The sequence below is a fragment of the Choloepus didactylus genome, chromosome 10, assembly GCF_015220235.1.
Source record: "Choloepus didactylus isolate mChoDid1 chromosome 10, mChoDid1.pri, whole genome shotgun sequence".
In the NCBI taxonomy this organism is placed as follows: domain Eukaryota; kingdom Metazoa; phylum Chordata; class Mammalia; order Pilosa; family Megalonychidae; genus Choloepus; species Choloepus didactylus.
This window is the reverse complement of record NC_051316.1, coordinates 124,902,568-124,924,677: the sequence shown is the minus strand read 5'-3', so window position 1 is coordinate 124,924,677 and position 22,110 is coordinate 124,902,568. Positions and strand designations below refer to the sequence as shown.

General features: G+C 36.7%; 2 protein-coding genes across 4 annotated transcripts in view; one reads left to right on the top strand and one right to left on the bottom strand.

Annotated features, from left to right (window-relative positions):
• Positions 1–21,703, bottom strand: part of ERP44 (endoplasmic reticulum protein 44) — a 103,514-nt gene extending 81,811 nt beyond the window's left edge. Inside the window, exon 1 of one of the 2 annotated variants that reach the window (XM_037798551.1) lies at positions 21,479–21,703. In XM_037798551.1, coding sequence (XP_037654479.1) covers positions 21,479–21,535 — 57 coding nt within the window. In that variant the 5' untranslated portion in view covers positions 21,536–21,703. The remainder of the gene's footprint in view (positions 1–21,478) is intronic. The other variant, XM_037798550.1, reaches the window with a different exon arrangement.
• Positions 21,704–21,953: 250 nt separating this feature from the next.
• The window catches only part of INVS (inversin), a 259,001-nt gene continuing 258,844 nt past the window's right edge, over positions 21,954–22,110 (top strand). For both annotated transcript variants that reach the window (XM_037798547.1, XM_037798543.1), the window contains exon 1: positions 21,954–22,106. The gene's annotated coding sequence lies outside the window, so the exon portion shown is untranslated. The remainder of the gene's footprint in view (positions 22,107–22,110) is intronic.

The window sequence follows — 22,110 nt, the reverse complement described above, 5'->3', positions numbered from 1 at the left end:
TGAATTTCCCATTTGAGCTTCAATGCAGCAGTTGGCAAACATTTCAAACGGTATGTGGTGCTTTGAGCCAAGTAACGGGAGTTTCAGCCAAGAAGCAAGTTGCTTTAAGAATAAGTCCCATGTACCAAACTCAAACCTTTCTATATACAGTTTCTAAGAGAGTATCTGCTTAAGTCATACAAATTAGAAACTTCACAAACATTCCATAACAAGAGCCAAACATAATTTAAAAGGTAATGTGTATTAAAAAAATTAGACATTACTCATGGCTTTATTTCCGAATATGAATTCCCATAAAAACTTTAATTGCATTTACAACTGTTACAGACAATTAGTTGAGGTTATGATTAAATCACAACTTAACCTTCCAGTGATTTTATGCAGTCTAACAGCTCAGTGCCAGGAGATCCAAGTCAACCCCTGACTGTGTAAGGTTAGGCATGAAACATCTCTGCTAGACCTCAGATTCTATTTGCTCATAATTAAGGGGACTGAACTAACAGATCTAAGGCTGCTTTTGACTCTAATGTACTGAGATTCAATAATTCTTTACCACTGGGAAAAAAAAAAACCACTGAAATCACAAGTCATCACTAGACTAAAAATTGCTCAACAAAATATCATTCTCACATCTTGGAAAAGTATACAGCAACAGACATTTACAATGATATTCTAGATATGCATAAGGTGAGACTCTATAAACCTGACATTAAAAGAGCTTAATATCCAAGTGTGTGTTATCACCTCAGAGCAGAGGCTTTCAAACTTTTCTGATCATGACCCCACAGCAAGAAATACACTTTACATTGTAATCCAGTACATACACATACAAATAAAAGTTTTTCAAAAATATTTATCCTTGCCAAATTCAATGAACTGTGGTCTTTTCTATTGCTTTTCTTAAAATGCTGGTTGTAACCATACTGAACTGATTTCATGCCCATTAACAGGTACTCAATCTGCAGTTCCAAAATACTGCATTTAAGGATATTAAAGTGCTTTGAAGAGATTCTCCTTTAGAAATCACCATAAAACCCATGATCCATGCTTTTCAATATACTCCATAACAAAAAACTTGAGGCCTTTGGGATTAATCTAATTTCTGAAAAGATTAGTATCTTTAGAGCCAAATTTCCACAGTGGGTTATTACGTTGAATACTATTTTTTCTTAGCATTTTCCTTTTGAATACAAATTGCTGGATACTGCTCATATCCTGTAGAGGCTTATAGTTCTACATACAGAAGAATCTGAAAATGTTCAAGCCCATCTGTGATATACACAGCATAAACTAGAGTAAAAAAATGATAAATCAATTCACAATCAAATTAAGAGAGTGACCACAAAAAACACTGTACCCGCTAATGAATTCGATTTAAAAAGTGAGAAAAAAGCAAGTTCACATCCTCTATTGTTATGGGGACAAGCATACTTTTCCCATTTATTAGAAAGTAAGTGAAATGACTGCAGCAGCACCAATGAACATTTTGCCTTTAGTAATTCAAAACAGCAGAGTTATCAGATAAAGAGCCTTTGTAAGCTAAACAGTTTTCTAAATGGAACCCTCTCAGTAGTCAAACAAATTTTCAAATGTAAAGGCCACAAATTTTGTATTCTACATCATGAGATTTAAGGAGAGCACTGAAAAACAGCACCATAAACTTCAATGATTAAATACTTAGCTATAAATTATCTGGATTATTGTTTAACTTCATATCAATACCCTTCCCTGTCCTTAGCTTTATTTAGGCCAAAATAGTAATTATTTAAAGCTACCAAGTTGAAAGGGGGCCTAGTTTATCTAATCATAGAATACCCTCCTCTTCCAACTTGTGCAGGACTCTCCTTGACTGCATCCCAGGCAGAATTCAGCCTCCAAGTGAAAACTTGCTATGAGAACAGCTTACAGGACAGTCCAAACCGTTGGAAAGTAGTATCAGTAGAAAGTTTTGCCTTACAGGCTGACATCTGATCACAGGCTGATCACAATCCTATCATCTCCAGCTCACCAAGAATATATCCACCAGCTCTTCTCCAAGCTCATGGCAGACCTGGGATAAGAACCTGTGGGGATGGAAGCCGGCAGGGAACTGAAAGGCACATTCTGGCCTTGAAGAGCCTGCAATCTACTTAGGGAGATTTTCATGACCATGCATGAAAAGGTAGCACACAAGACATATGATGCAAGTACTGTAAGGCAGAAAGTAGGATAGAAACTTTAGAGAGAGAGCAGACAAGAGGCAGAATGCACTTCATGGATTAGATGTACAGAGAAGTTTCTATGAATGAAATAAGTGAGTAGTGAAGCCTGGCTATGGATATTCATGTAATACATCAATGGGAGATAAAGTTGGAAGGTCCTACAGTGAATACCTTGAATATTTGAGTATAATAATGTAGCATCTTAATAAAGATGAATATCATGGAAGTACATAGAATGACTCATATTGAGGAATTATCACAAGAAAAATAGCACTATAAGAAAAATAAAGCCTCATATATATCAAAAGAACTACCTTTCAAAAAAAATAAATTAAAAAACCCGACTACATAGTGAAAAAACATTTTTAAAACATAAAAACTGAATAAGTAGTACGAAAGAATTAAGATGAAAACATCTACCATAATAGTAACTATAAAGGGTTAAATTCAGCCATTAAAAGCTTTTATATTGGGTCACCCAGTAAAACCCAACTCTATATTGAAAACAAGAAACATACTCATGAAAGGAAGTGAAACCAAAAGGTTGAAAATTGTAAAAAATCAATTAAGTTATACCAGCAAATGCAAACAATGAGAAAGGCTGGGGATCTCAATCTTGCTTAACAGACAAAGTGGAATACAGGTCAAAAGAATGTGACAAGACAAAAAGTTCACTTTATAAAGCTAAAGGTACAATTTTCAATTACAATGTAATAGGTATAAACACCTTTGTGAACTGGCATAGCAGCAATACTTGTAAAGCAGAAATTATGGGAGATACAAGTAAAAAGGAAAATGAATCTGTAATAATGGATTTTCATTCAGTTTTCTCAGTCCAATTACAGATCAAGTAAATGAAAAGGAATACAAGAGACCTAAATGACTTTTTAAAAATAAGTTACATCTAATATAATCAGCTCAATAGATGGTGAAAAGACACTTGAAAAATTCAACATCATTCTTGACTCAAAATAGTTAAGTTACATAGCAGAATCAAAGATACGTGTCTCTGTTAAAAAGCCATAATCATTCTTATTGGGGAAACACTAGAGGCATCATCACTAAATTTAAAACAAGACAGGGAATGCTTATAATATCAACATTATTTAACATTTAACAACCATTTTTGGAGGTATAAGACAAATAATTAGGAAAAAAAAAAGTATTGTTCTAAAATCTGAAAAGGAGGAGGTAAAATCACTCTTTGCAAACAGCATAATTGGATGCGTGGAAAACCCAAGACAAATTAACTAAAAGAATACTACAAACAATAAGAGAATCTACAAGGTGGTAGAGTATTAGATTAATATACAATATTAATAACTGTCATGTATACAAACAATAATTAAAGTATCTAATGGAAGAAAAGACCTTATTTACAATGATGACAAAAGAGGGGAAAATGCCTAGGAATAAACTTAACAAGAAATGGGAGTGGTAGAAATAAACTTAACAAGAAATGGGGTTGGTGGGAACAAAAATCTTTAAAACACTCCCAATGGACATAAGAGGATACTTAAACTTTTGGAAAGATATACCATCTTCATGGATAGGAAAACATCATAGAAATATCAAGCCTCCCTGAGTTAACTTATACAAGTAATGCAATGAATATAAATCCCAAAGCTTTTTTTTGTTTTGTTTTTTAATCAGACAAAGTTATTCTAAAAGATAAACAGGGGTGGGGGGACAAGGAACAGGGGAGAAAGTCCAGTAATAACTCCAAATATATAAGGGGATTTTGTATATTTCAAATCAAGGAGAAAAGACCAGCACTTCAATAAACTGTTTTGGATCAATGGGTAATCATCTGAGAAAAATATATATTTAAAAAGCATGCACCAAATCATCATTACAATATATTCTAAAGATTTAAATGTTTCCAATGGAACCATAAAAGTACCAGAAGAATTTCAAACCTTGGAATGGAGAAGGCCCTTCTAACCATTAATCATAATCCAAAATCATAAAAGAAAAGATGGAATTAAAAAAAAAACAGAGAAAACGTATCAAATATCAAAAAAGGTAATTTCCCTAAATTACAAAGCATTCATGGAAATAAGCAAGAAAAGGACATCATTCCCATATTTTTGTCAGCAAGGAAAAGGAGAATCAAGAGAATTTGGAAAAATCAAAAAATCTACAGAAGAAAAGCTATAGAAGGCCCATGTTTGAAGCAAACTAAATGTGGCATAATTTTAAGCAACTGATGGAGTGTAAGAAAAGAGAATTTAACTTTGATGTTTCGAATATCCTTCTCAGAAAAAAACAGGTTTGATGATTTAGGATTAGAATTCTTTCTCTACAAGTTCAAGCACACTACTTGGCTCTGCAGAGCATGTTCACATAGTTATAATATTCTAAATCATGCTGTCCCTTAATTTTCCATTTTTTTAAACAGCGTTCACACATTTATTCACCGATAACTAGAATATTTAGTTGCACTTTTAGAGCAGAATATTAATACTTTTAAATATTTTCAATATGTGGAAATGGTGATATAGCTGATGGAAGCCAGGGGAAAAAAAAGAGGAGATAAAGGAAGAGAAAGCACGAAAGCAAGCATTCAAGGAAATCCACCAAATATTAATAATGGTTATCCTTATCTGGTAGAACTAGAATGGCTGCTTCTCTTTCTTTTCTACATATTTCCTTAAACTTTTGTAGTAAATATAAATTCATTTTATAATGGGAGTGGTGTGGGGTGGGGTGGTGGTGAAATGGATGGCATAAGAGCCCAATTTCAGTAAACTGAATTGTTTACTTGAAAGTGGTGGCAATGGGATATATTGTTGTATATATGTTACCACAATAAAAATTTTTAAAAAACCACACCATTCCAATAGAAAAAAATGGACAAAGATGATGAACATATGTCATCCACTGCAGTTTTATTTGTAATGGCAAAAGATTGGAAAGATCTAAATATTCACAGAGACTGGATAAATAAATTATGATATATCCATACAGTTGAAAACTATGCCACTATAAAATTTTTAAATGAGGAAGCTCTTTATGCACTAATGGAAATACTTTACAGACATATTGTCAAAGTAAAAAGCAAGCTGTAGAACAGTGAGCACAGTATATCCTTGAAAGCCAGGTAGAGGGGTTGATATATTTACCGCAGCAGCAAAAAAGACCATGGCAGGCTTCTGAGTAACAAAAGAGCACAATGATGTCAAGACTTCAGGAAGATTAGTTACTGGTGAGAATTAAATCAATTATACAGTTCAGCTAAGAGAGTGAAACAGCAATACAGGGGAGGGCAACAAGGGCCTGGACTGGGGTGGGATAGTGTGCTGGTTTGGACATATTATATCCCCCAAAACGTCATGTTCTTTAATGCAATCTTGTGGGAGCAGCTGTATTAGTGTTGATTAGGTTGGAATCTTTGGATTAGGCTGTTTCCATGGTGATGTGACCCACCCAACTGTGGGTAATACCTTTGATTAGATTATCTCCATGGAGGTGCGGCCCCACCCATTCAGCATGGGTCCTGATTAGTTTACTGGAGTCCTATAAAAGCTCACAAACAGAAGGACCTCAGAGCTGCTGCAGCTTAGAGAGACATTTTGAAGATGGTCATTGCAAGCTGACGCTGACATTCTGAAGAACACCATTTTGAAACACAACCCAGGATCAGCAAACGCCAGCCACAGGCCTTCCCAGCTAACAGAAGTTTTTCCAATGCTATCTCCATCCTTCAGTGAAGGTACCCTACTGTTGATGCCGTACCTTGGACAATTTATGGCCTTAAGCCTGTAACTTTGTAACCAAATAAACCCCCTTTATAAAAGCCAATCCATTTCTGGTGTTTTGCATAATGGCAGCATTAGAAAACTGGAACAGATAGATTTAGGGATATTTCAAAAGAAAGAAAAACAGATCATGATGACAAACAAAAAATGAAGGGTTGAAAAGTACAATGAGTCAAATATCATAGGGCTGCAAATCTAGGCAGCAGGCAGAAGTGAAAGGGGAAGAGACTATTTTAGAGAAAAAAATTAAGTTTCTGTGCAATCACAAATCTATTTCAATTTCATCTGTGAGGGAATACTCTACTCCTCTTATTGAATTCAACTGAAGAAAGATTATAGGTTTCTAAAGAATCATCATTTTCCAAATATCTAGTCTATTACTAACAATAATCAGGGATGCAGTTTTTTTGAATGATTTTGAGTGTTCAAAATAATAAAAATGATGCCTTCCTATGTGGTGCAAATGATACCTTTCAAGCAGCAAAGGATAAGGCATGTTTCCCCACTTTCATTTATACCACTTTCAGAAATGTATTTGCTTTTGTATTAAAAGCAGAAATCCATATCAAGTTAGATTTTTATTTCTATCAATCATAATTACATTTTTCCCTATTTTGATAAGACTATGTCTTAACTTAGCATGGGAAAGAAACAAGCTGATAAGTACTTTTAGAAAGCATTAATATTTAGAAGCAGACTTTTAAAATAAAAGCTTTGTCTGCTTACTCATTTTAGATGGTCCAAAAACTAGTACAAGCTCAGAAAAATGGTCAGCATAAGCGCAGATCTTCCTCCAAGGTACTTTCTCCACTGTGCAATGATGACACCAAATGAACTAAAAATGCTTTGGGTTTGACAAGCTTTCCTTCTCTATTCATTACCTTACAAAATAAAAAAATGTCTCCTATATGCCAGACACACTACTTAAGCACTTTATATACATTACATCTTTTTACAACTTTGCAAAATAATTATCCGCTGCCCCCCCAAAAAAATTGAGGCTCAGAAAGATAAGGAAATTATCTGTAAATTATCTAATATCATTCAACTACAAAGAGGTATAGCCAGGAGTGATCCCGGGTCTTTCAAGCTTCCAAATCACTCTACTTTCTAGTATTGCCACTTATCCTGGAAATCCAGACGCTGGAACTGCTTCCATAATGCATCAACTCTCCCTGAAAGGGATGTACATTGTGTACTTGGCCTTTTGGGGAAAGAATCCAAGAAATAAACATATGTTTGAAGGATGCAAAATACTTTAACCTAACAATAACTTATATTTACAATTTACAAACACATACACTATCTCTTTACATCATCGTTGTAACCCTGAAGCTGACACAGGGATTATGATTATCCCTATTTTATAAGCAGGGAAATTGCAAGTTTGCAGCACCTGGCACGTGGTTAAAATGCAAATATTTGTTAAATGAGTAATAATCAAATAAGATAAATGATTTTTCGAAACCAGTGGCAGAAATAGAGTTCAAACCCAGGTCTCTACTAATTCTAAAACCAGGGGCCTCTACAGCAAAATACAACTTCCTTCATAAACTATTTTCATCATTATATAATGAATTATATAATAATGTATATAATATTTTAAGAACATTATATAAGAATTTAAGTACAGCTATAAAACAAACTTAGGCAGAGAAGTTATTAATTTAATAGTCACAATTTTAAACTGCTTTTGTTAGTGTAATAACAGCAGTGTAATTATGAGGATCAGAGACCCCAGGGGCTGGAAGCTAAGCCATGTCAGCTCGTGACATCAGTGCACAGGATTGTAATATCACTGGAAGGACAACTTGAAAGTTTCAATAAAAGGATAAGTATTCAATCATTCATTCATTCAGTGACTCACTCACACGAACAGCATTAGTTGAACACCCACCATTTGAGAGAAGCCAGAAAAGTTTAAGTGCCTACTGGGTACCATGGACACATTCAGTCTCACATAGCATTCCCAGGACTCTGCAGGAGAGGTCATTATTCCCATTTGTTAGGTGAGAAAATGGAAGCTCAGAAAGAGCAGATAACTTTTTGCAAGTTAAGTGGTCAAGCTAGGAGTTACGTGATCGAGCTAGGAATCAATTCCAAGCTCTAAGAGAACAAGCACATGTACACATGTGGGTATTTTTTCCTTCTGTATTCCCATGTGTGCCAGTTTGAATGTATTATGTCCCCCAAAACACCATTATCTTTGACGGAATCTTATGTGGACAGACCTATCAGTGTTGATTAGATTGTAATTCTTTGAGTGTTTCCGTGGAGATGCGCCCCACCCAACTATGGATGATGACTCTGATTGGATAATTTCCATGGAGGTGTTACCCCACCCATTCAGGGTGGGTCTAAATTAAATCACTGGAGCCATATAAATGAGCTGACAAACAGAAGGAAATCAGTGCAGCTGAGAGTGACATTCTGAAGAGGAGCTACAGCCAAGAGGGACACTTTGAAGAAGGCACAGAAACTGAGAGTAGCTACAGATGAGAGACAGTTTGAAGACGGCTGTTGAAAGCAGACTCTTGCTCTGGAGAAGCTAAGAGAGGACAAACACCCCAAGAGCAACTAAGAGTGACATTTTTGAGGAATTACAGCCTAGAAAGGAATGTCCTGGGAGAAAGCCATTTTGAAACCAGAACTTTGGAGCAGACACCAGCCACGTGCCTTCCCAGCTGACAAGAGGTTTTCCGGACACCATTGGCCATCCTCCAGTGAAGGTACCCAATTGTTGATGACTTACCTTGGACACTTTATGTCCTTAAGACTGTAACTTTGTAACCAAATAAACCCCCTTTATAAAAGCCAATTCATTTCTGGTGTTTTGCATTCTGGGAGCATTAGCAAACCAGAACACCATGTAAATAGTGGTCTACCACTAACCAGAATTATACCAGAGCCCAACTTTAACTTGCTCAAAATATAAATCTTATGGTTAAAATTCCATTCAAATATGCAAAAATAAGCACACAAAAAGAAATGGAAGAAGATATACCACAATGTTACCAGTGGTTGACTTTTTCTTCATTATCTTTTTTGTCCCATGAAAGTAATGCTTTTAGGGATCAAAAAACATGTCAATGAAAATCTCTTAACATTTTAAGTTCTCACAATGTTTTTCACACTGCAGGTTGTGATCCATTATGTCACACACAGAAAATTGTGTTTTTAATTTCATGTACTAGAGCACACTGGTGTGTTCCCAGCAGTGGCAATTGGGCCAGGGCTGAGGAGATCATTATTACCAGCAATCCCATTAGTAAATTATATTTTATTAGTCAGATGAGCATTTAAAAAAATAATAATAAAATAAAGCACAGAATAGAAGAAAAGAAAACATCAGCAAACAATGCACACAGTAAGGATAAGGATGGTTTTGCAAAATGTGTTTTAGCTATCAGATTTCATCTTCCAATACTCCGTGTCTTATATACTGTATGCCAACACCACCACCCTCTTTGGTGATCCTTGAAGATGCCTGGACACTCCCACAGTAGAGACTCTGCACAGGCTAAGGCCCTGCCTGGGAGGCACTTAACCCAAGGGATCCAAACTGACTAACTCCATCTCCTTCTCAATGAAGCTTTAAAAACTACAACTCCCCTATACATTCCTGATTCTCCTTACTCTCTCTCTTTTTCTTTTTTCCATACAGTTACCAAAATTATTATTACTAAGTAATTAATCTGTTAGGTAATATATTAGACACTAAAATCTAAAAGTAGGAAAATATGATCTCCATCACCACTTTTTGGTCCATAAAAGCATATTAACATGCAAATAACAGCACCTCCTATGAGTCTGATGTAGTACCTGTATTATTCCTCAGAAGTGAAGAGACAAGGTAATAGGGGTAAGTAGCAGAGTCAAGACATGAGCCCAAATCTTTGACTCTGAAACTAAACATTCTTCTATAAGTTTTTTCTTTAGCCAATATACATTCTAATTATCATTAAGAGAAAAATACTTCAAATCACTTCTGGAAGATATCCTAAGACCAGAGTATAGACACATTCAAATAATAAACCAGCTGGATGGTTTCTGAAACAAATAAAATGTAATGCATGCTTTAAAATGTAGCATGATTTTTATAGTCTAATGCAAATCCAGGCTCTCAAGCCATTAATTCATAAGTCAAAGTAAAAAATAACTAAGTATTTTGCAACATCACGATACTTTTATTAATAGTGAGCAGATCACAAGACTTCCTTTAAGAATTAGTTTTAGTTATCTATTTCTATAGTAAAAATCTGGGCTATAAGAGGTTATCAGGGGATAGAATGTGGACAGAGATTGGGCAATTGACAATGCAGGAGTGCAGAGTGTTCAATGAGGCTTGTTGTAAAGGTTCGTAGATTGTAAACTCTTACAGCTGTCATATCTTTTCCTGAGTTTTGATTACTATTTAAGATATGTTTATCTGGTACAGAATTTATATGCTCTGCAGCACACTTTCTAATATAACCTGTATGGTCAGTTTATTTAAACAACATGGTTGCATGGAACCTAGAATGGGGAATGAGATCTTGTCATTCTGTACAGGTTAATGTGATACTCCAATGCACCCCAGAGTATTTTGGGCAGAAAATAAAGTATTTGCAAAGTCCCCTTGAGGGACTGGAGAAAAATGTTAACATATTAAACTTTCTCACCTGGGGAATTCCTGATAGCCCTGCAAGCATTAGGGAATCCCAATTTAATAAGTCAAGCCCTCGGAGTTGGGGCTTGCCCTTACGAAACTTATTCCTGCAAAGGAGAAGCTAAGCCTACTTACAATTATGCCTAAGAGTCACCTCCAGAGAACCTCTTTTGTTGCTCAGATGTGGCCTGTTTTTCTCAGCCAACTCCGCAAATAAACACACTACCCTCTCCACTAGGTGGGACATGACTCCCAGGCGTGTAAGTCTCCCTGGCAAGGAGGGACATGACTCCCAGGGATAAGCCTGGCCCTGGCATTGTGGTATTGAAAATATCATCTTGACCAAAAGGGGGAAAAGAAATGAAACAAAGTTTTAGTGGCTAAGAGATCTCAAATGCAATTGAGAGACCATTCTGGAGGCTACTCTTTTACATCATATAGATACTCCTTTTTAGTTTCTGGTGTTTTAGAATAGCTAGATGGAAATACCTGAATTTGTTGAATGGTAATCCAGTAGACTTGTTCTTGATGATAATTGTATAACTATATAGCTTTTATCATGATAGTGAAAACCTGGTGACTGATACACCCTTTACCCAATGTATGGGCAATTGAGTAATAAAACACTGACAATATATAAATAATGGGGAGGGGGTTTGAACAGGTATGGGATGGTTTGGGTGTTCTTTTTTATTTTTATTTTTTATTTTGGAGTAATGAAAATGTTCTAAAATTGATTGTGGTGATGAATACACAACTATATGATGATACTATGAGCTACTGATTGTATACTTTGGATGGATTATATGGTATATGAATATAACTCAATCAAATTGCATTAAAAATTTTTTTTAAATCTGGGCTATATAGACAACTTGAGTAATGAGTCAATTTGAATTAAGAAATTACTCTATTTAAAAAAAAAATAGTAGCTCTTCTGTATTCTTAGCTCTTTCAGAATGTGAAATCATTACAGAAGCATGAACTTGCAATGAGCTGGCTGAAGTTTTACTGTAACTGGCCAAAACCTTGGTAATAAAAGTCAAAGGAACTAAAGAATGTCCGAATTTCTTCTCTTAAAATAACACCAAATCACAATATTTATCTTACAATTGAAGCTGTTCTTTCAGTCAAGAGATAGACTTTAATGATGTGTTGATATTTTTAAAAGTTGGTATTTTCTCCTACATTACCGAAACTTCAAATAGCAGAACAGCTGAACAGCAGGCATGTAAATTTGAGGGTATCTTGACCAAAGAGCCAAGAAATTTTAACTCTGATATTTTATTTTGAAGACTTATTCATGATATGTACACCATCACTAAATCATACTTTCTTCACATTTTGGAGTTGGCGTAAATTTTTTAGAAAATTGTTTTTTCACAGGCATAAATATTAGTCTGTCTTCGTGAGTTCATATAATTTCTGGGTCATTTTCAAGTAAGCAGAAAGAGATGCACATTAATTTATGAATTTATCAAATCAGAAGATAATGCTGCTGGCTTGAGTAACCTTTCGATACCTGGGCAAACACAGCATATCAAACAGGCCATCTTTTTACAGGTAATTTTACTAACTAAAATGTAGGTATGTTCTCAAACAACAATATTTCTCTTGCGATTTTTACCACAGAGACAAATTGCAGGACCTCAAATCCCAAGTCGCAGTAACATTTCATTAGAACAGGATGAAATAGTCCATTCTAACCCTGCTCAGTTTTCAGCTAAGAAAACTAAGGCTTCAAGAAGGAAAGTTACTTGTCCTAAGTGACCTTGTGAACTAGTGGAAAAAATCAATATTAACACTCAAACTCTTCTAAAATTAACTAGCATTCTCCAGTACCTCCCTAAATTTGCTCTCAAGCAACTTATAACCAAATATGCACTACTCAGCGATGATTACTCATATTTCCAGGTTATTGCTATCCCTCAGACAGTGAGCATGTATGATCCTCACAAGCTTGGAAACACTGTTTGAGGTATTTTCCTTGTTCTTTACCTAACCTTTAACTTCATTTCTAAGAAAGACAGCAAGAATGAAGTTCTAGACATACACTATCCAAGGGCACTTCTGCAATAAAGGAAATGTTCCATAAACTGAGCTGTTCCATACAATAGTCAGAAGTGGCTAGTGAGCAACTGAAATGTGGCTATTGCAACTGGGGAATGAAATGTCTTATTTTATTTAATTTTAATTAATTTAAATTTACAGCACAGCTCTAGACAACTATAATTTCAGTCATTATTACTAAAGATATCCACTCATGGTTCTTAAATCCCTGCTCGCCCTGCTGAACTGAGGAGGACACTATGGAAGAGTACCTCAGAAATAAAAACAACTTCAATTCCTTTTTCCACGGGTCAAGAACTCTTCTGATTCCTAGAGCCCTTTTTCTAAAATCTCTTAAACACAATTACCAAAGATCCCACTGTGATGATCTTAGAAAGACAGGGAAAAAAGTATCGGCACTCTACTATTCAGCCTACAGTTCTCTTTACTTCATATAATACTATAATACTTCTTGAGATGGTTTCCTTTTTTTTCCCCACTGTTTTTCTCTATTAGTAACGCTGTGTCTACAAACTTCGGTGACTTTAAATTAGAGTCAAATGTAATAGGTTCTACAAAATGAGGTTCTACATAATGATAAAATCACAGGGCTGAGGAATTTTAGAGATTTTGACCCCAATATCATTAAGGGACTCAAAACAGTCAGAATTTGATTACAATCTTTATAAGGACACAACCAAGACCTGAGGCCCATGGCATTACACCAGAAACTACAAAAAGGCTTTTTTTCCTCCCCTCCTGAATGGGATTACTTGTTACTGTTAATCTGATGGCTGGTGAGAATCCACTAAAGACTATGATTTTTTATTTTGGCTAAACTGATGTTGAGCTGTTCTAATGGAAACTGGCTAAAGGGTTTGCCAGTTTCTTTAGGGACACTTCTAACATCTGGCCATGTCAACAGGTCAGACAGCAAGAATTCTTTCAAACAAAAAACGTGTATTCAGTTCATCTAAAAGACAAATTATTGAAAGGTACAGCCCTTTTTTCATTCTATTCGGGATTGAAAATTAACCAATCTAACTTTTTAAGGGCTATTCAAATTCATCTCTCTCCAAGACTTCTGATTCCTCCATTGAGAAATAATTTCTGCTTCTTATAAACATCTACAGCTTAACATGCATATGAATCACCTGGGTATACTGTTAAAATGCAAAATCTGATTCAGGAGGCCTGGGCCTGGGCCTTTTGGAAGAAGCAACTAGATGATGCTGATGCCTAGACCCACAACCACACTTTTGAGTAGCAGAGATCTGTAATACACGTCTATACCTTAGGATATCTATAGCTTTCCTTTCAGAAGTCAAAATACACACACACACAAACACACACACACACACACTCACTCTTTCGAATTAAATTATAAATTGCTCTGAGGCATGGCATGCATCTTAATTGTCTTTCTCTCTTCCATTGCAGAGAGCAAAAAGGTACTAAAATGACGAGGGGAAAGAAAAGAATGATACCAATGGTATAGATTAAGTTCCTGCAGTCTGGGCCAGAGATAATTCCTCTCTATGGAATCAAAGGTAGGCTAAAGATCAATAAATACTGTGAAAAATCAAACTGTTTATTAATCACTTTCTTGGTTAGGTGAAAAAAAGCATAGCAATGGTCAGTGTTAGAAAAACTGTGATCAAAGCACGCTTTCCTTACATTGAGTAACAGGGTGAGGGGCACAAATCTGCAACTTGCTGAAAAGCTAGCAGATTTGAGGTAATATCCAATCAAATAATGAGTTTCTGGTTGGGAAGGGTTAGAGGAACACCTTTTGAAAACAGGACAGACCACATAAAGAAACACCAAATCACTGAATCCAATATGCTTACTTAAGAGACTAAAAAAAATTAGGTAATTTATCCAAGTGATAAGTAAATGGAAGAAATGGAACTTGGACACAGGAGTCCTGACATCTAGGCCAGTATTCTGGCTGCTTGAATGGATGCAAAATTTAAAGACGAAGAATAATACCTCCTATTCTCCTTGAGCTATATGTTATGAGAATATCTCGAATTTTCATAAACAATTAAAATCTATTCTAAATTACTGGAAGAAATAAGAATAAAAAATTTTTTGAAAAGGGGGCTGTGGGGACCCAGGTCCAAGGCTTCCCCTCCCAGATGGGGAATGAGACCCCAGAGCACGTAGCAGCCTGCTCAACCCAGACAGAAGCTGAAGGTCATCAGACCTCCTCAAGGAAGAAAGTATGTACAAATGGTATGGTAAACAAAGCACTGAAACTCCCCTCCCCTGATCACTGTTGTAGATAACAAACCTCCAGACCCCTGTGTCAGGAGACTGGACTCAAACTCTCCTCTCATACCCTATGGAATGTCTCTGTCCTAAACTCTTATAAGCTGCCCTTTGCACTCCCCACCCTTTGCGGAGCACTAACTTCCATTTTCCCCAGCCAGCCGCCACCATGGGACCATCTCTGGTTCCTAAGTCCCAATTAAACCCATGTCTAACTCCGTGCCTGGTGTGTTTTTCAGTCTTGGGGCTGAGCTGGGTTGGAACAGGGTCGAATGACATGAACAAGCAATACACACAAAGAAATATAAATGGCCACAAATACAAAAACGTATTCAAAGCGTAAATTAAAATCAGACACCATTTTTGGTCTACCAAATTGATACAAATTACAAAACACACACTGTTGATGGGAGTATAAGGAAGTAGGCACATCTCATAAACTGTTGGAAGGCATGAATATTTGCACAACTTTTCAGTAGGGCAACTTGGTTCAATGTTAACAGAAATCATAAACAGGAATGCTATACAACCCAAGAAATCTAGCTCTAGAAAGGAATCCTGAAGATATTTTTGGAGATCTTCAGTGAACATCATTTATGTATATCTTTTGCACATTTCCTATAACTGGGAAAAACTGGAAATAACCAAAAACCTAAATTTCTTAAGATGAAGTAAATCACAGTGCATCTAAAGGTTGAACTACCAAAAAGCTATTAAAAATAAAAGGTTGTGATTGTGAAAACCTTGTGGCTCACACTCTCTTTATCCAGTATGCACAAATGAGTAGGAAAATGGGAACAAAAAGTAAATGAATAATAGGGGGGTTGGGGGATGGGATGTTTGGGGTGTTCTTCTTTACTTGTATTTTTATTCTTGCTTTAATTTATTTATTTATTTATCTGAGTAATGAAAATGTTCAAAAACTGATTTTGGTGATGAATGCACAACTATTTGATCCTACTGTGAACAACTGTACACTGTGGATGATTGTAGGGTATGTGAATATACTGCAATAAAACTGAATTTAAAAAAAAAAAAAAAAAAAAGGTTGTCAACAAACTTGGCAATTAGACATCTTCTCCATGGCTTTTGTAAGTTGTTAACCAAGCAGATGTATTACTGAACTCAGCTGGACAGGATGGTGCAGCTTAGAATTGACTAAGGTGATAAAGGGTTAATAATCGTGTGTGTGTGTGTGTGTGTGTGTGTGTGTGTGTGTGTGTGTGTGTGTGTGTGTGTGTGTGTGTGTGAGAGAGAGAGAGAGAGAGAGAGAGAGAGAGAGAGACAAAGAGACAGAGAGACAGAACAATGGGAGGGGGGTGTGATAGCACAGTAAAAATGTAAGACCAACAATCCTATAGAAAACCAGGCTAGAGATGGGAAGAAAGTTCACAGAAAAAAGAAATGCAAATCGCCTTTAAACCTAAAAGACTCAACAGCACTCATAATAGACATGCAAATTAAAATACACTGAGCTACCATTACTCACTTATCAAATTAACAAATACCCAATCTTTGTCATGATCTTATATTAGCAAGGCTATAGAGAAGCTGTTACACTGTTGCTGAGACAGCAAAATGGCATAACCCGGTAGACAGGAATTTGGTAATACCCAGAAACAACTACAAAATTACATAAACATTCATCTTTTGCCCTGGCAACTTCACTTACAGGAACTGTATCTCAAAGGTATGCTTGCAAATATATGGAAAGATAGATGCACAAGATATTTTTTGCATAACTATTTGTAACAGTAAAAGAATGGAACAATAGTGGACTGGTACATCCACTAGTGGAGTAATAAGCACTTTAAAAAGATACAAGGAAAAAAAAGCAAAAACAAACAAACAAACAAACAAACAACAACAAAGATGTAAGGAATACTTCGATCCCAATTGCCAGGACAAATTTTTAGTTAAAACAAAAACAAAACCCCAAAGTAGAGAAAGTGTGTATAAGATACTACAGTTTATCAAAGGGAGGGACGAATATACAACATATATAAATGATAGCTTGCTCATATTAAAAAAAAAAAAAAAAAAAAAGGAAGGAAGGATAGGCCATAAAATTGAAAAGGAATTATAAAAGGTTTCTTAAAACGAGAGAGGGATAAGAAAGTAAGTGGAGGAGACAGGCAGAAAAGCTAGACTTCTCCCAATATAATCTGCTTTTATAGATTTGGCTTTGGAAGCAGTAAATTGTATATATTTATAAAACAAAAAGAAATTTAAAAAACACAAAAATTTGAAAGCTAAATGAAACAAATGAACTTTATGTATTGAGTTAGTAGTTGAAATCACACAAATTTAATTACAAGCTTATACGAAAAACAAGGGACAGGGAAACATACAAAACCACACTATAAGGATGCAATCCAGAATGTGGGAAACTACAGGGCAGAGGATCCAGTTTCCTCAACAAATAAATTACAAGGGGAGAAAATGAGTTGGGAAAGAGAACCCATAGATTAAAAAAGATCTACAAGAGACATATGAAGCAATTTGAATGTTATGGAACTCATTTGGCTTCTGCTTTGAAGAGTAAATTTGTTTAAAAAACAAACAAAACTTAAAACAATCAGGATAATTCAAATACTGACTGATAATTAATGATTTAAAGGAATACACAAATATCATTTATGCTAATTTCTCCAGATGTGATAATGGTATTCTGGATTTTTGTTTGGTTTTTAATTCTTATCTTTTAGAGAGATATACTAAAGAAGAAGGCGAAAAAGAAAACAATCACCTTAAGAATTTTTTTTTTAAACCAACATCTGACATCATTTTCTTAAACTTGCCCCATTCTAATCTGCAGCCAGCTTTTGTGAACCACTAAGTCACATCAACAGGATAAATAATTCATCTAGCTATCAATGGAACTACTTGCCTCCAAAGGTACTCTTCTTGAAGACTAGAATCTATTTATTATTGGCGTTAATGGCTAACACTGACACCTCCAAATTCTACTATAATTACTTAAAAAGTTACATATAAAGATTTTAATTAAATATGTGTCTACTTAGCTCTCTAATTTACTTAGCTTCCTTAGCAAACTTTTCTTGGTTCCTGTAAATACTGAACCAACCAGAAGCAACAACGGCTAAAGCCTCAAGTGTCAAAGCACAAGGGAATTAGGGCTAGGAACAAGTTATGTTCTGTAAATATGTAATTATCAAGAGATTAATGAGAAAAGTATCTTCTATACAGCAACTAAAGTGCCATGTCACGAATCTCTGAACCTCAGAAGAAGTTAGTAGACATGAGACCACTTCAGTCCAATTTAGTTTTATTTTTCTTATCTCACCTTTTCAAAAGGTTTGTACACACAAACAATGCAGGAAGAGCAATGCTAAAAGACAATTAACTAATTTAAGAAGGGGAAATGATCACTTTTAATTCCAAATAAACCCATCTGAGTTAGAAAGATAAGCAGAAGAGGGCTGATGAATCATCAGTAACTGATTCCTTGATTGTACTAATAAATGAAATGCTCCCTTAACTTATTCTATGAGCTGCAAGGTAATGAATGGCTCATAGCGAAATGAAAAGATCATGCCATCATATATCTGGCCAGGTGCTTTACTCTGATTCAAGCAGTTTTCCTTAAAAGCACACACATTTAGGAAGTAATTTCCCAATCCAGGCATTTATACAGTGGGACTTTAGAAGAGAACCACCGTGGTCTCCAGCATTGCAATAAACCATAATTATGTTTGGGGGCATAGATTATATAAAGTTCAGAACTATTAGTACATAGTAGTTCAGAACTGCAACTAAATAAAGTTCAGAGTTGTAATCAATCACACATCTAAAGGATCAATCCAAACCACAAAAGAAACTATACATACAGCAAGATACGTTAAGGAGAATTAAGGTCTCATTGTATTTGCCAGGTGACTCACATCTCTCTTCTGATTTAACCAAAATTACTGCACCTATACTAACTCAATTTGACTAAGACATGTTGCAAATTCAGTGGATTTTAAATAGGTAAATAAACAAATAAATAAATTTTGTTTTGTAAAAAAAAAACCAAAAAAAAAAACACACCATTCTCTAAAATCCTGACTTAAAAAAAAAAAAGAAAACCCAGGAAACAAGTTATCACATTGAGCGTTTGTGTTTAGTTATCTACCCCAGACAGGTTTTTTAGGAACATAGAGTAATACGTTCCAATGTACTTTTGAGATCAGAAAAAGTCAGTCACTTGCCTCCAGAAGTCTAAGATTGTATGTTTCTCCTGTCGTTGTTCTATCACTAAGTTTGAATAGGTCTGGTTCTTTAGGGTTGAGGTACAATTTGCCTGAAAAAAAACTTACTGTAGTAAGATAGCACATGGCTTTTTAGAGCAGTACATTTAAGGAAAAAATGATGACTTAAGCTAGGTGGGTATGTGGATACTCTATAGCTACATATGGGATGGGGTAAACTTGAAGGAGAAGTTGGAGGGAGGAAGAAGATAGTACAAAGAGGAATATAAGGATATATTATTTATTAGTCAGGTGGGTTACTGAGTAAACAGGTTCCATCGCTAAGTCAGAATTAGCAGTTAGGTATGTAGGGTAAGCAACTCAAAGTTGTGACTAGGCAAGATAGATGTTTTATAAATATTTCCTAACTAGTATATGATTATTAAAACCACACTAGTAAACCACCATGTTCAAAATCAATCTAGCTTGACTCGTAATTCTGATTTATTACATCTTTTCTTGGGCTTTATTTTCCAGCCCGTCTATCTTTACAGGTACCCTCTAAAATGTCTTCTAAATTTCTAGTCCTCTACATTTGCTTAGAAAGACAAATACACACAATGTTAAGCAGACTGGAAAATCATTAAGAACTTTTTTTCTTCTTTATACTTATGAAGATTTGTAAGTTTTGTACAAAAAAAACAATCTAATTCAAAATAAAATCTTTCAACTTCTTAAACATAGCTCTACAACCAAACATACCATTCCAGGAAAGTATAACTAATGTAAGTTTCGTATTTAATGTTTCAAATTTTCTTTTCAATGTCTTAAGTGTTTGTATTTTATAGTAACTAAAAAGTAACTTCTGACAGACATTTCCTATTACAGGGCATTTTATGGATGAAGAAAAGATTTCACTTCCTTAAGGACAGAGACCAGGTACTCTAGTGGTGTCTAATAATAATGAGTATTATTCCAATACTAAAAGGAAAAAAGAACCACAGTGTATAATAAAATCACCAGAAACAGCAGGCAGCTGTTTATCTATATTGAAGTTATTCATTGCTGTGTATTTATACAAAGTGCCAATAAGACATTCTACCCTTTAAGGTTACCATGTTTAGCTCTCAAAAGTACTTTGACATTCCATTTTAGTTTTTTATCGTGATTTTTCTTTGAAAAGTGAGATATATGGCTTTTGAATCTGGTTTCCAAGCCACTTTAAAAAAGAAAGAAAAGTTATTTCAAGCACAAATATTAAAAATTTCCCTGTTATTGTGGAATAAATCCTGCAAATCAAGACACCTGTTTCTAGTGCCAGTTGTGCCTGTAACCAGTTGTATGACTTCCTGTGAGTCACTTAATTATGTTTCTTAAATTGTAAAGAAAATGGTTTTGACTTATTAATCACTAATGTTCATCTTAAATTTGACTTTCTAAAAATCTATTATAATAAAAGCATTTTCAAATACTGTATTCTAATAGCCCCTGAAACGTATGTTATTTGCCATATGGGGCTTGTCTTTCACTTTTGTCTAAATTTGAACTGAATTCTAGATCTCTAAGGTTGCACACTCAAGATGTACTTGGAAGAAAAGGATCTTTAAAAAAGAGTCCTTTTATAAGGATCGCTTCCCAGTGACGGACTCAAGGAATGAGTGCCAATATAAACAGAAGACCCGGTCATTCTTCAACCAGGAGCACAGCTGATAGACACTGCTTCAACGGGAAGACGAGTGTAACAAAATTTGAGGGAAGTCTCAAGCAGAGGCTGTCAGGTAAAGACACCCTTCAAACCCTAATTTCCCCCAGTGGACAACAAACTAGTCTCCAGTTCCGGGTTCCTAACCAATCGCATCAAGCCACAACAGAGGTCTCTGTAAACCCCGGCACCGTTTCAGGGATCTGGGGTGAGAATCACCCGACTCCAGCACCTGTCGGCCACACACCCTTCCCAAACGGAGGGGGTGAGAGAGAACAGTGGTTCTATCCCACCTCATTTTGGATTCGGGCCACACCACCAAGTCCACGAGCCCAAGAGACTGAAACAGCCCCCGGATTCCGAGGGAAGAAGTTCCTCCACCAAGGCCCTTCCACGTATTTTTCCCCCGGAGCTAATTCTCCTGTCCACAGGTCCCAACCCCCGACTATGGATTCTCAGGCCTCGGGGACCCGGGGCCCGGGAGGCCGACAGACGGATGCCGAGAATGGGGCAACAGGGGAGGGTGCACTCCTCGCCACCGAAAGAAAAGATAGGACAGCTGGGGTGGGGGCAGCAGTGTTCCCTTCGGCGAAGGCGGAAGGCCAATCCGTGCGTCTATCCAAGCGTCTGTCAATCCCTCCCTCACTCACCAGGAGCAGCAGGGAGCATCTGAGGTCGGGTAAGGAGAGCAAGACGGCAGGATTCATGGTAATGCTAGGGTCCGCGGCAGGGACAGGCGTTGGCAGCTGGGGCTGGGCTGGATTAGGGTGGGCTGGGAAAGGGCTGGGCTCCGGGAGCCGGCGGTAGCGGAGACGGCACCTCGTCTTCTCGACCCGGAGCTCCAGCGGCGAACACCCGGGACAACTTCTAGAGAGGCCCCACACACCCTTACTTCCGGGTCCCACCCACGTCGGAGCACACTGGGAAATGTAGTGCTGCCGCCCTTATCACACGGCATGAAGTCGGGCATCCGGAACTCCCTTTCCCGGCAGACTCTCCACCCAGATCCTCCGAGTCCTGTGCACGCGGCGCCCTCTGGGATACAAAGGACGGAGGGCGAGCGTCCTTCTGTGTTTCAGAGGGTAAGAACTACAATTCCCAAAAGGCTGTGCGGTGAGCTACTCCGGCAGCCTTCTGAGGGGGCTCTGTCCGCTTCCGCGCTGTGGGGTCTGTTCTCCACCCCGGGTGTAGTTGTCCTGGCCTGGCGGGAGGGGCTGCCCGCTGGGGGCCGTGCCTCCCCGAGACGCCCCCGGGACGTCAGTCCTGGAGGAGGCGAGGGTGA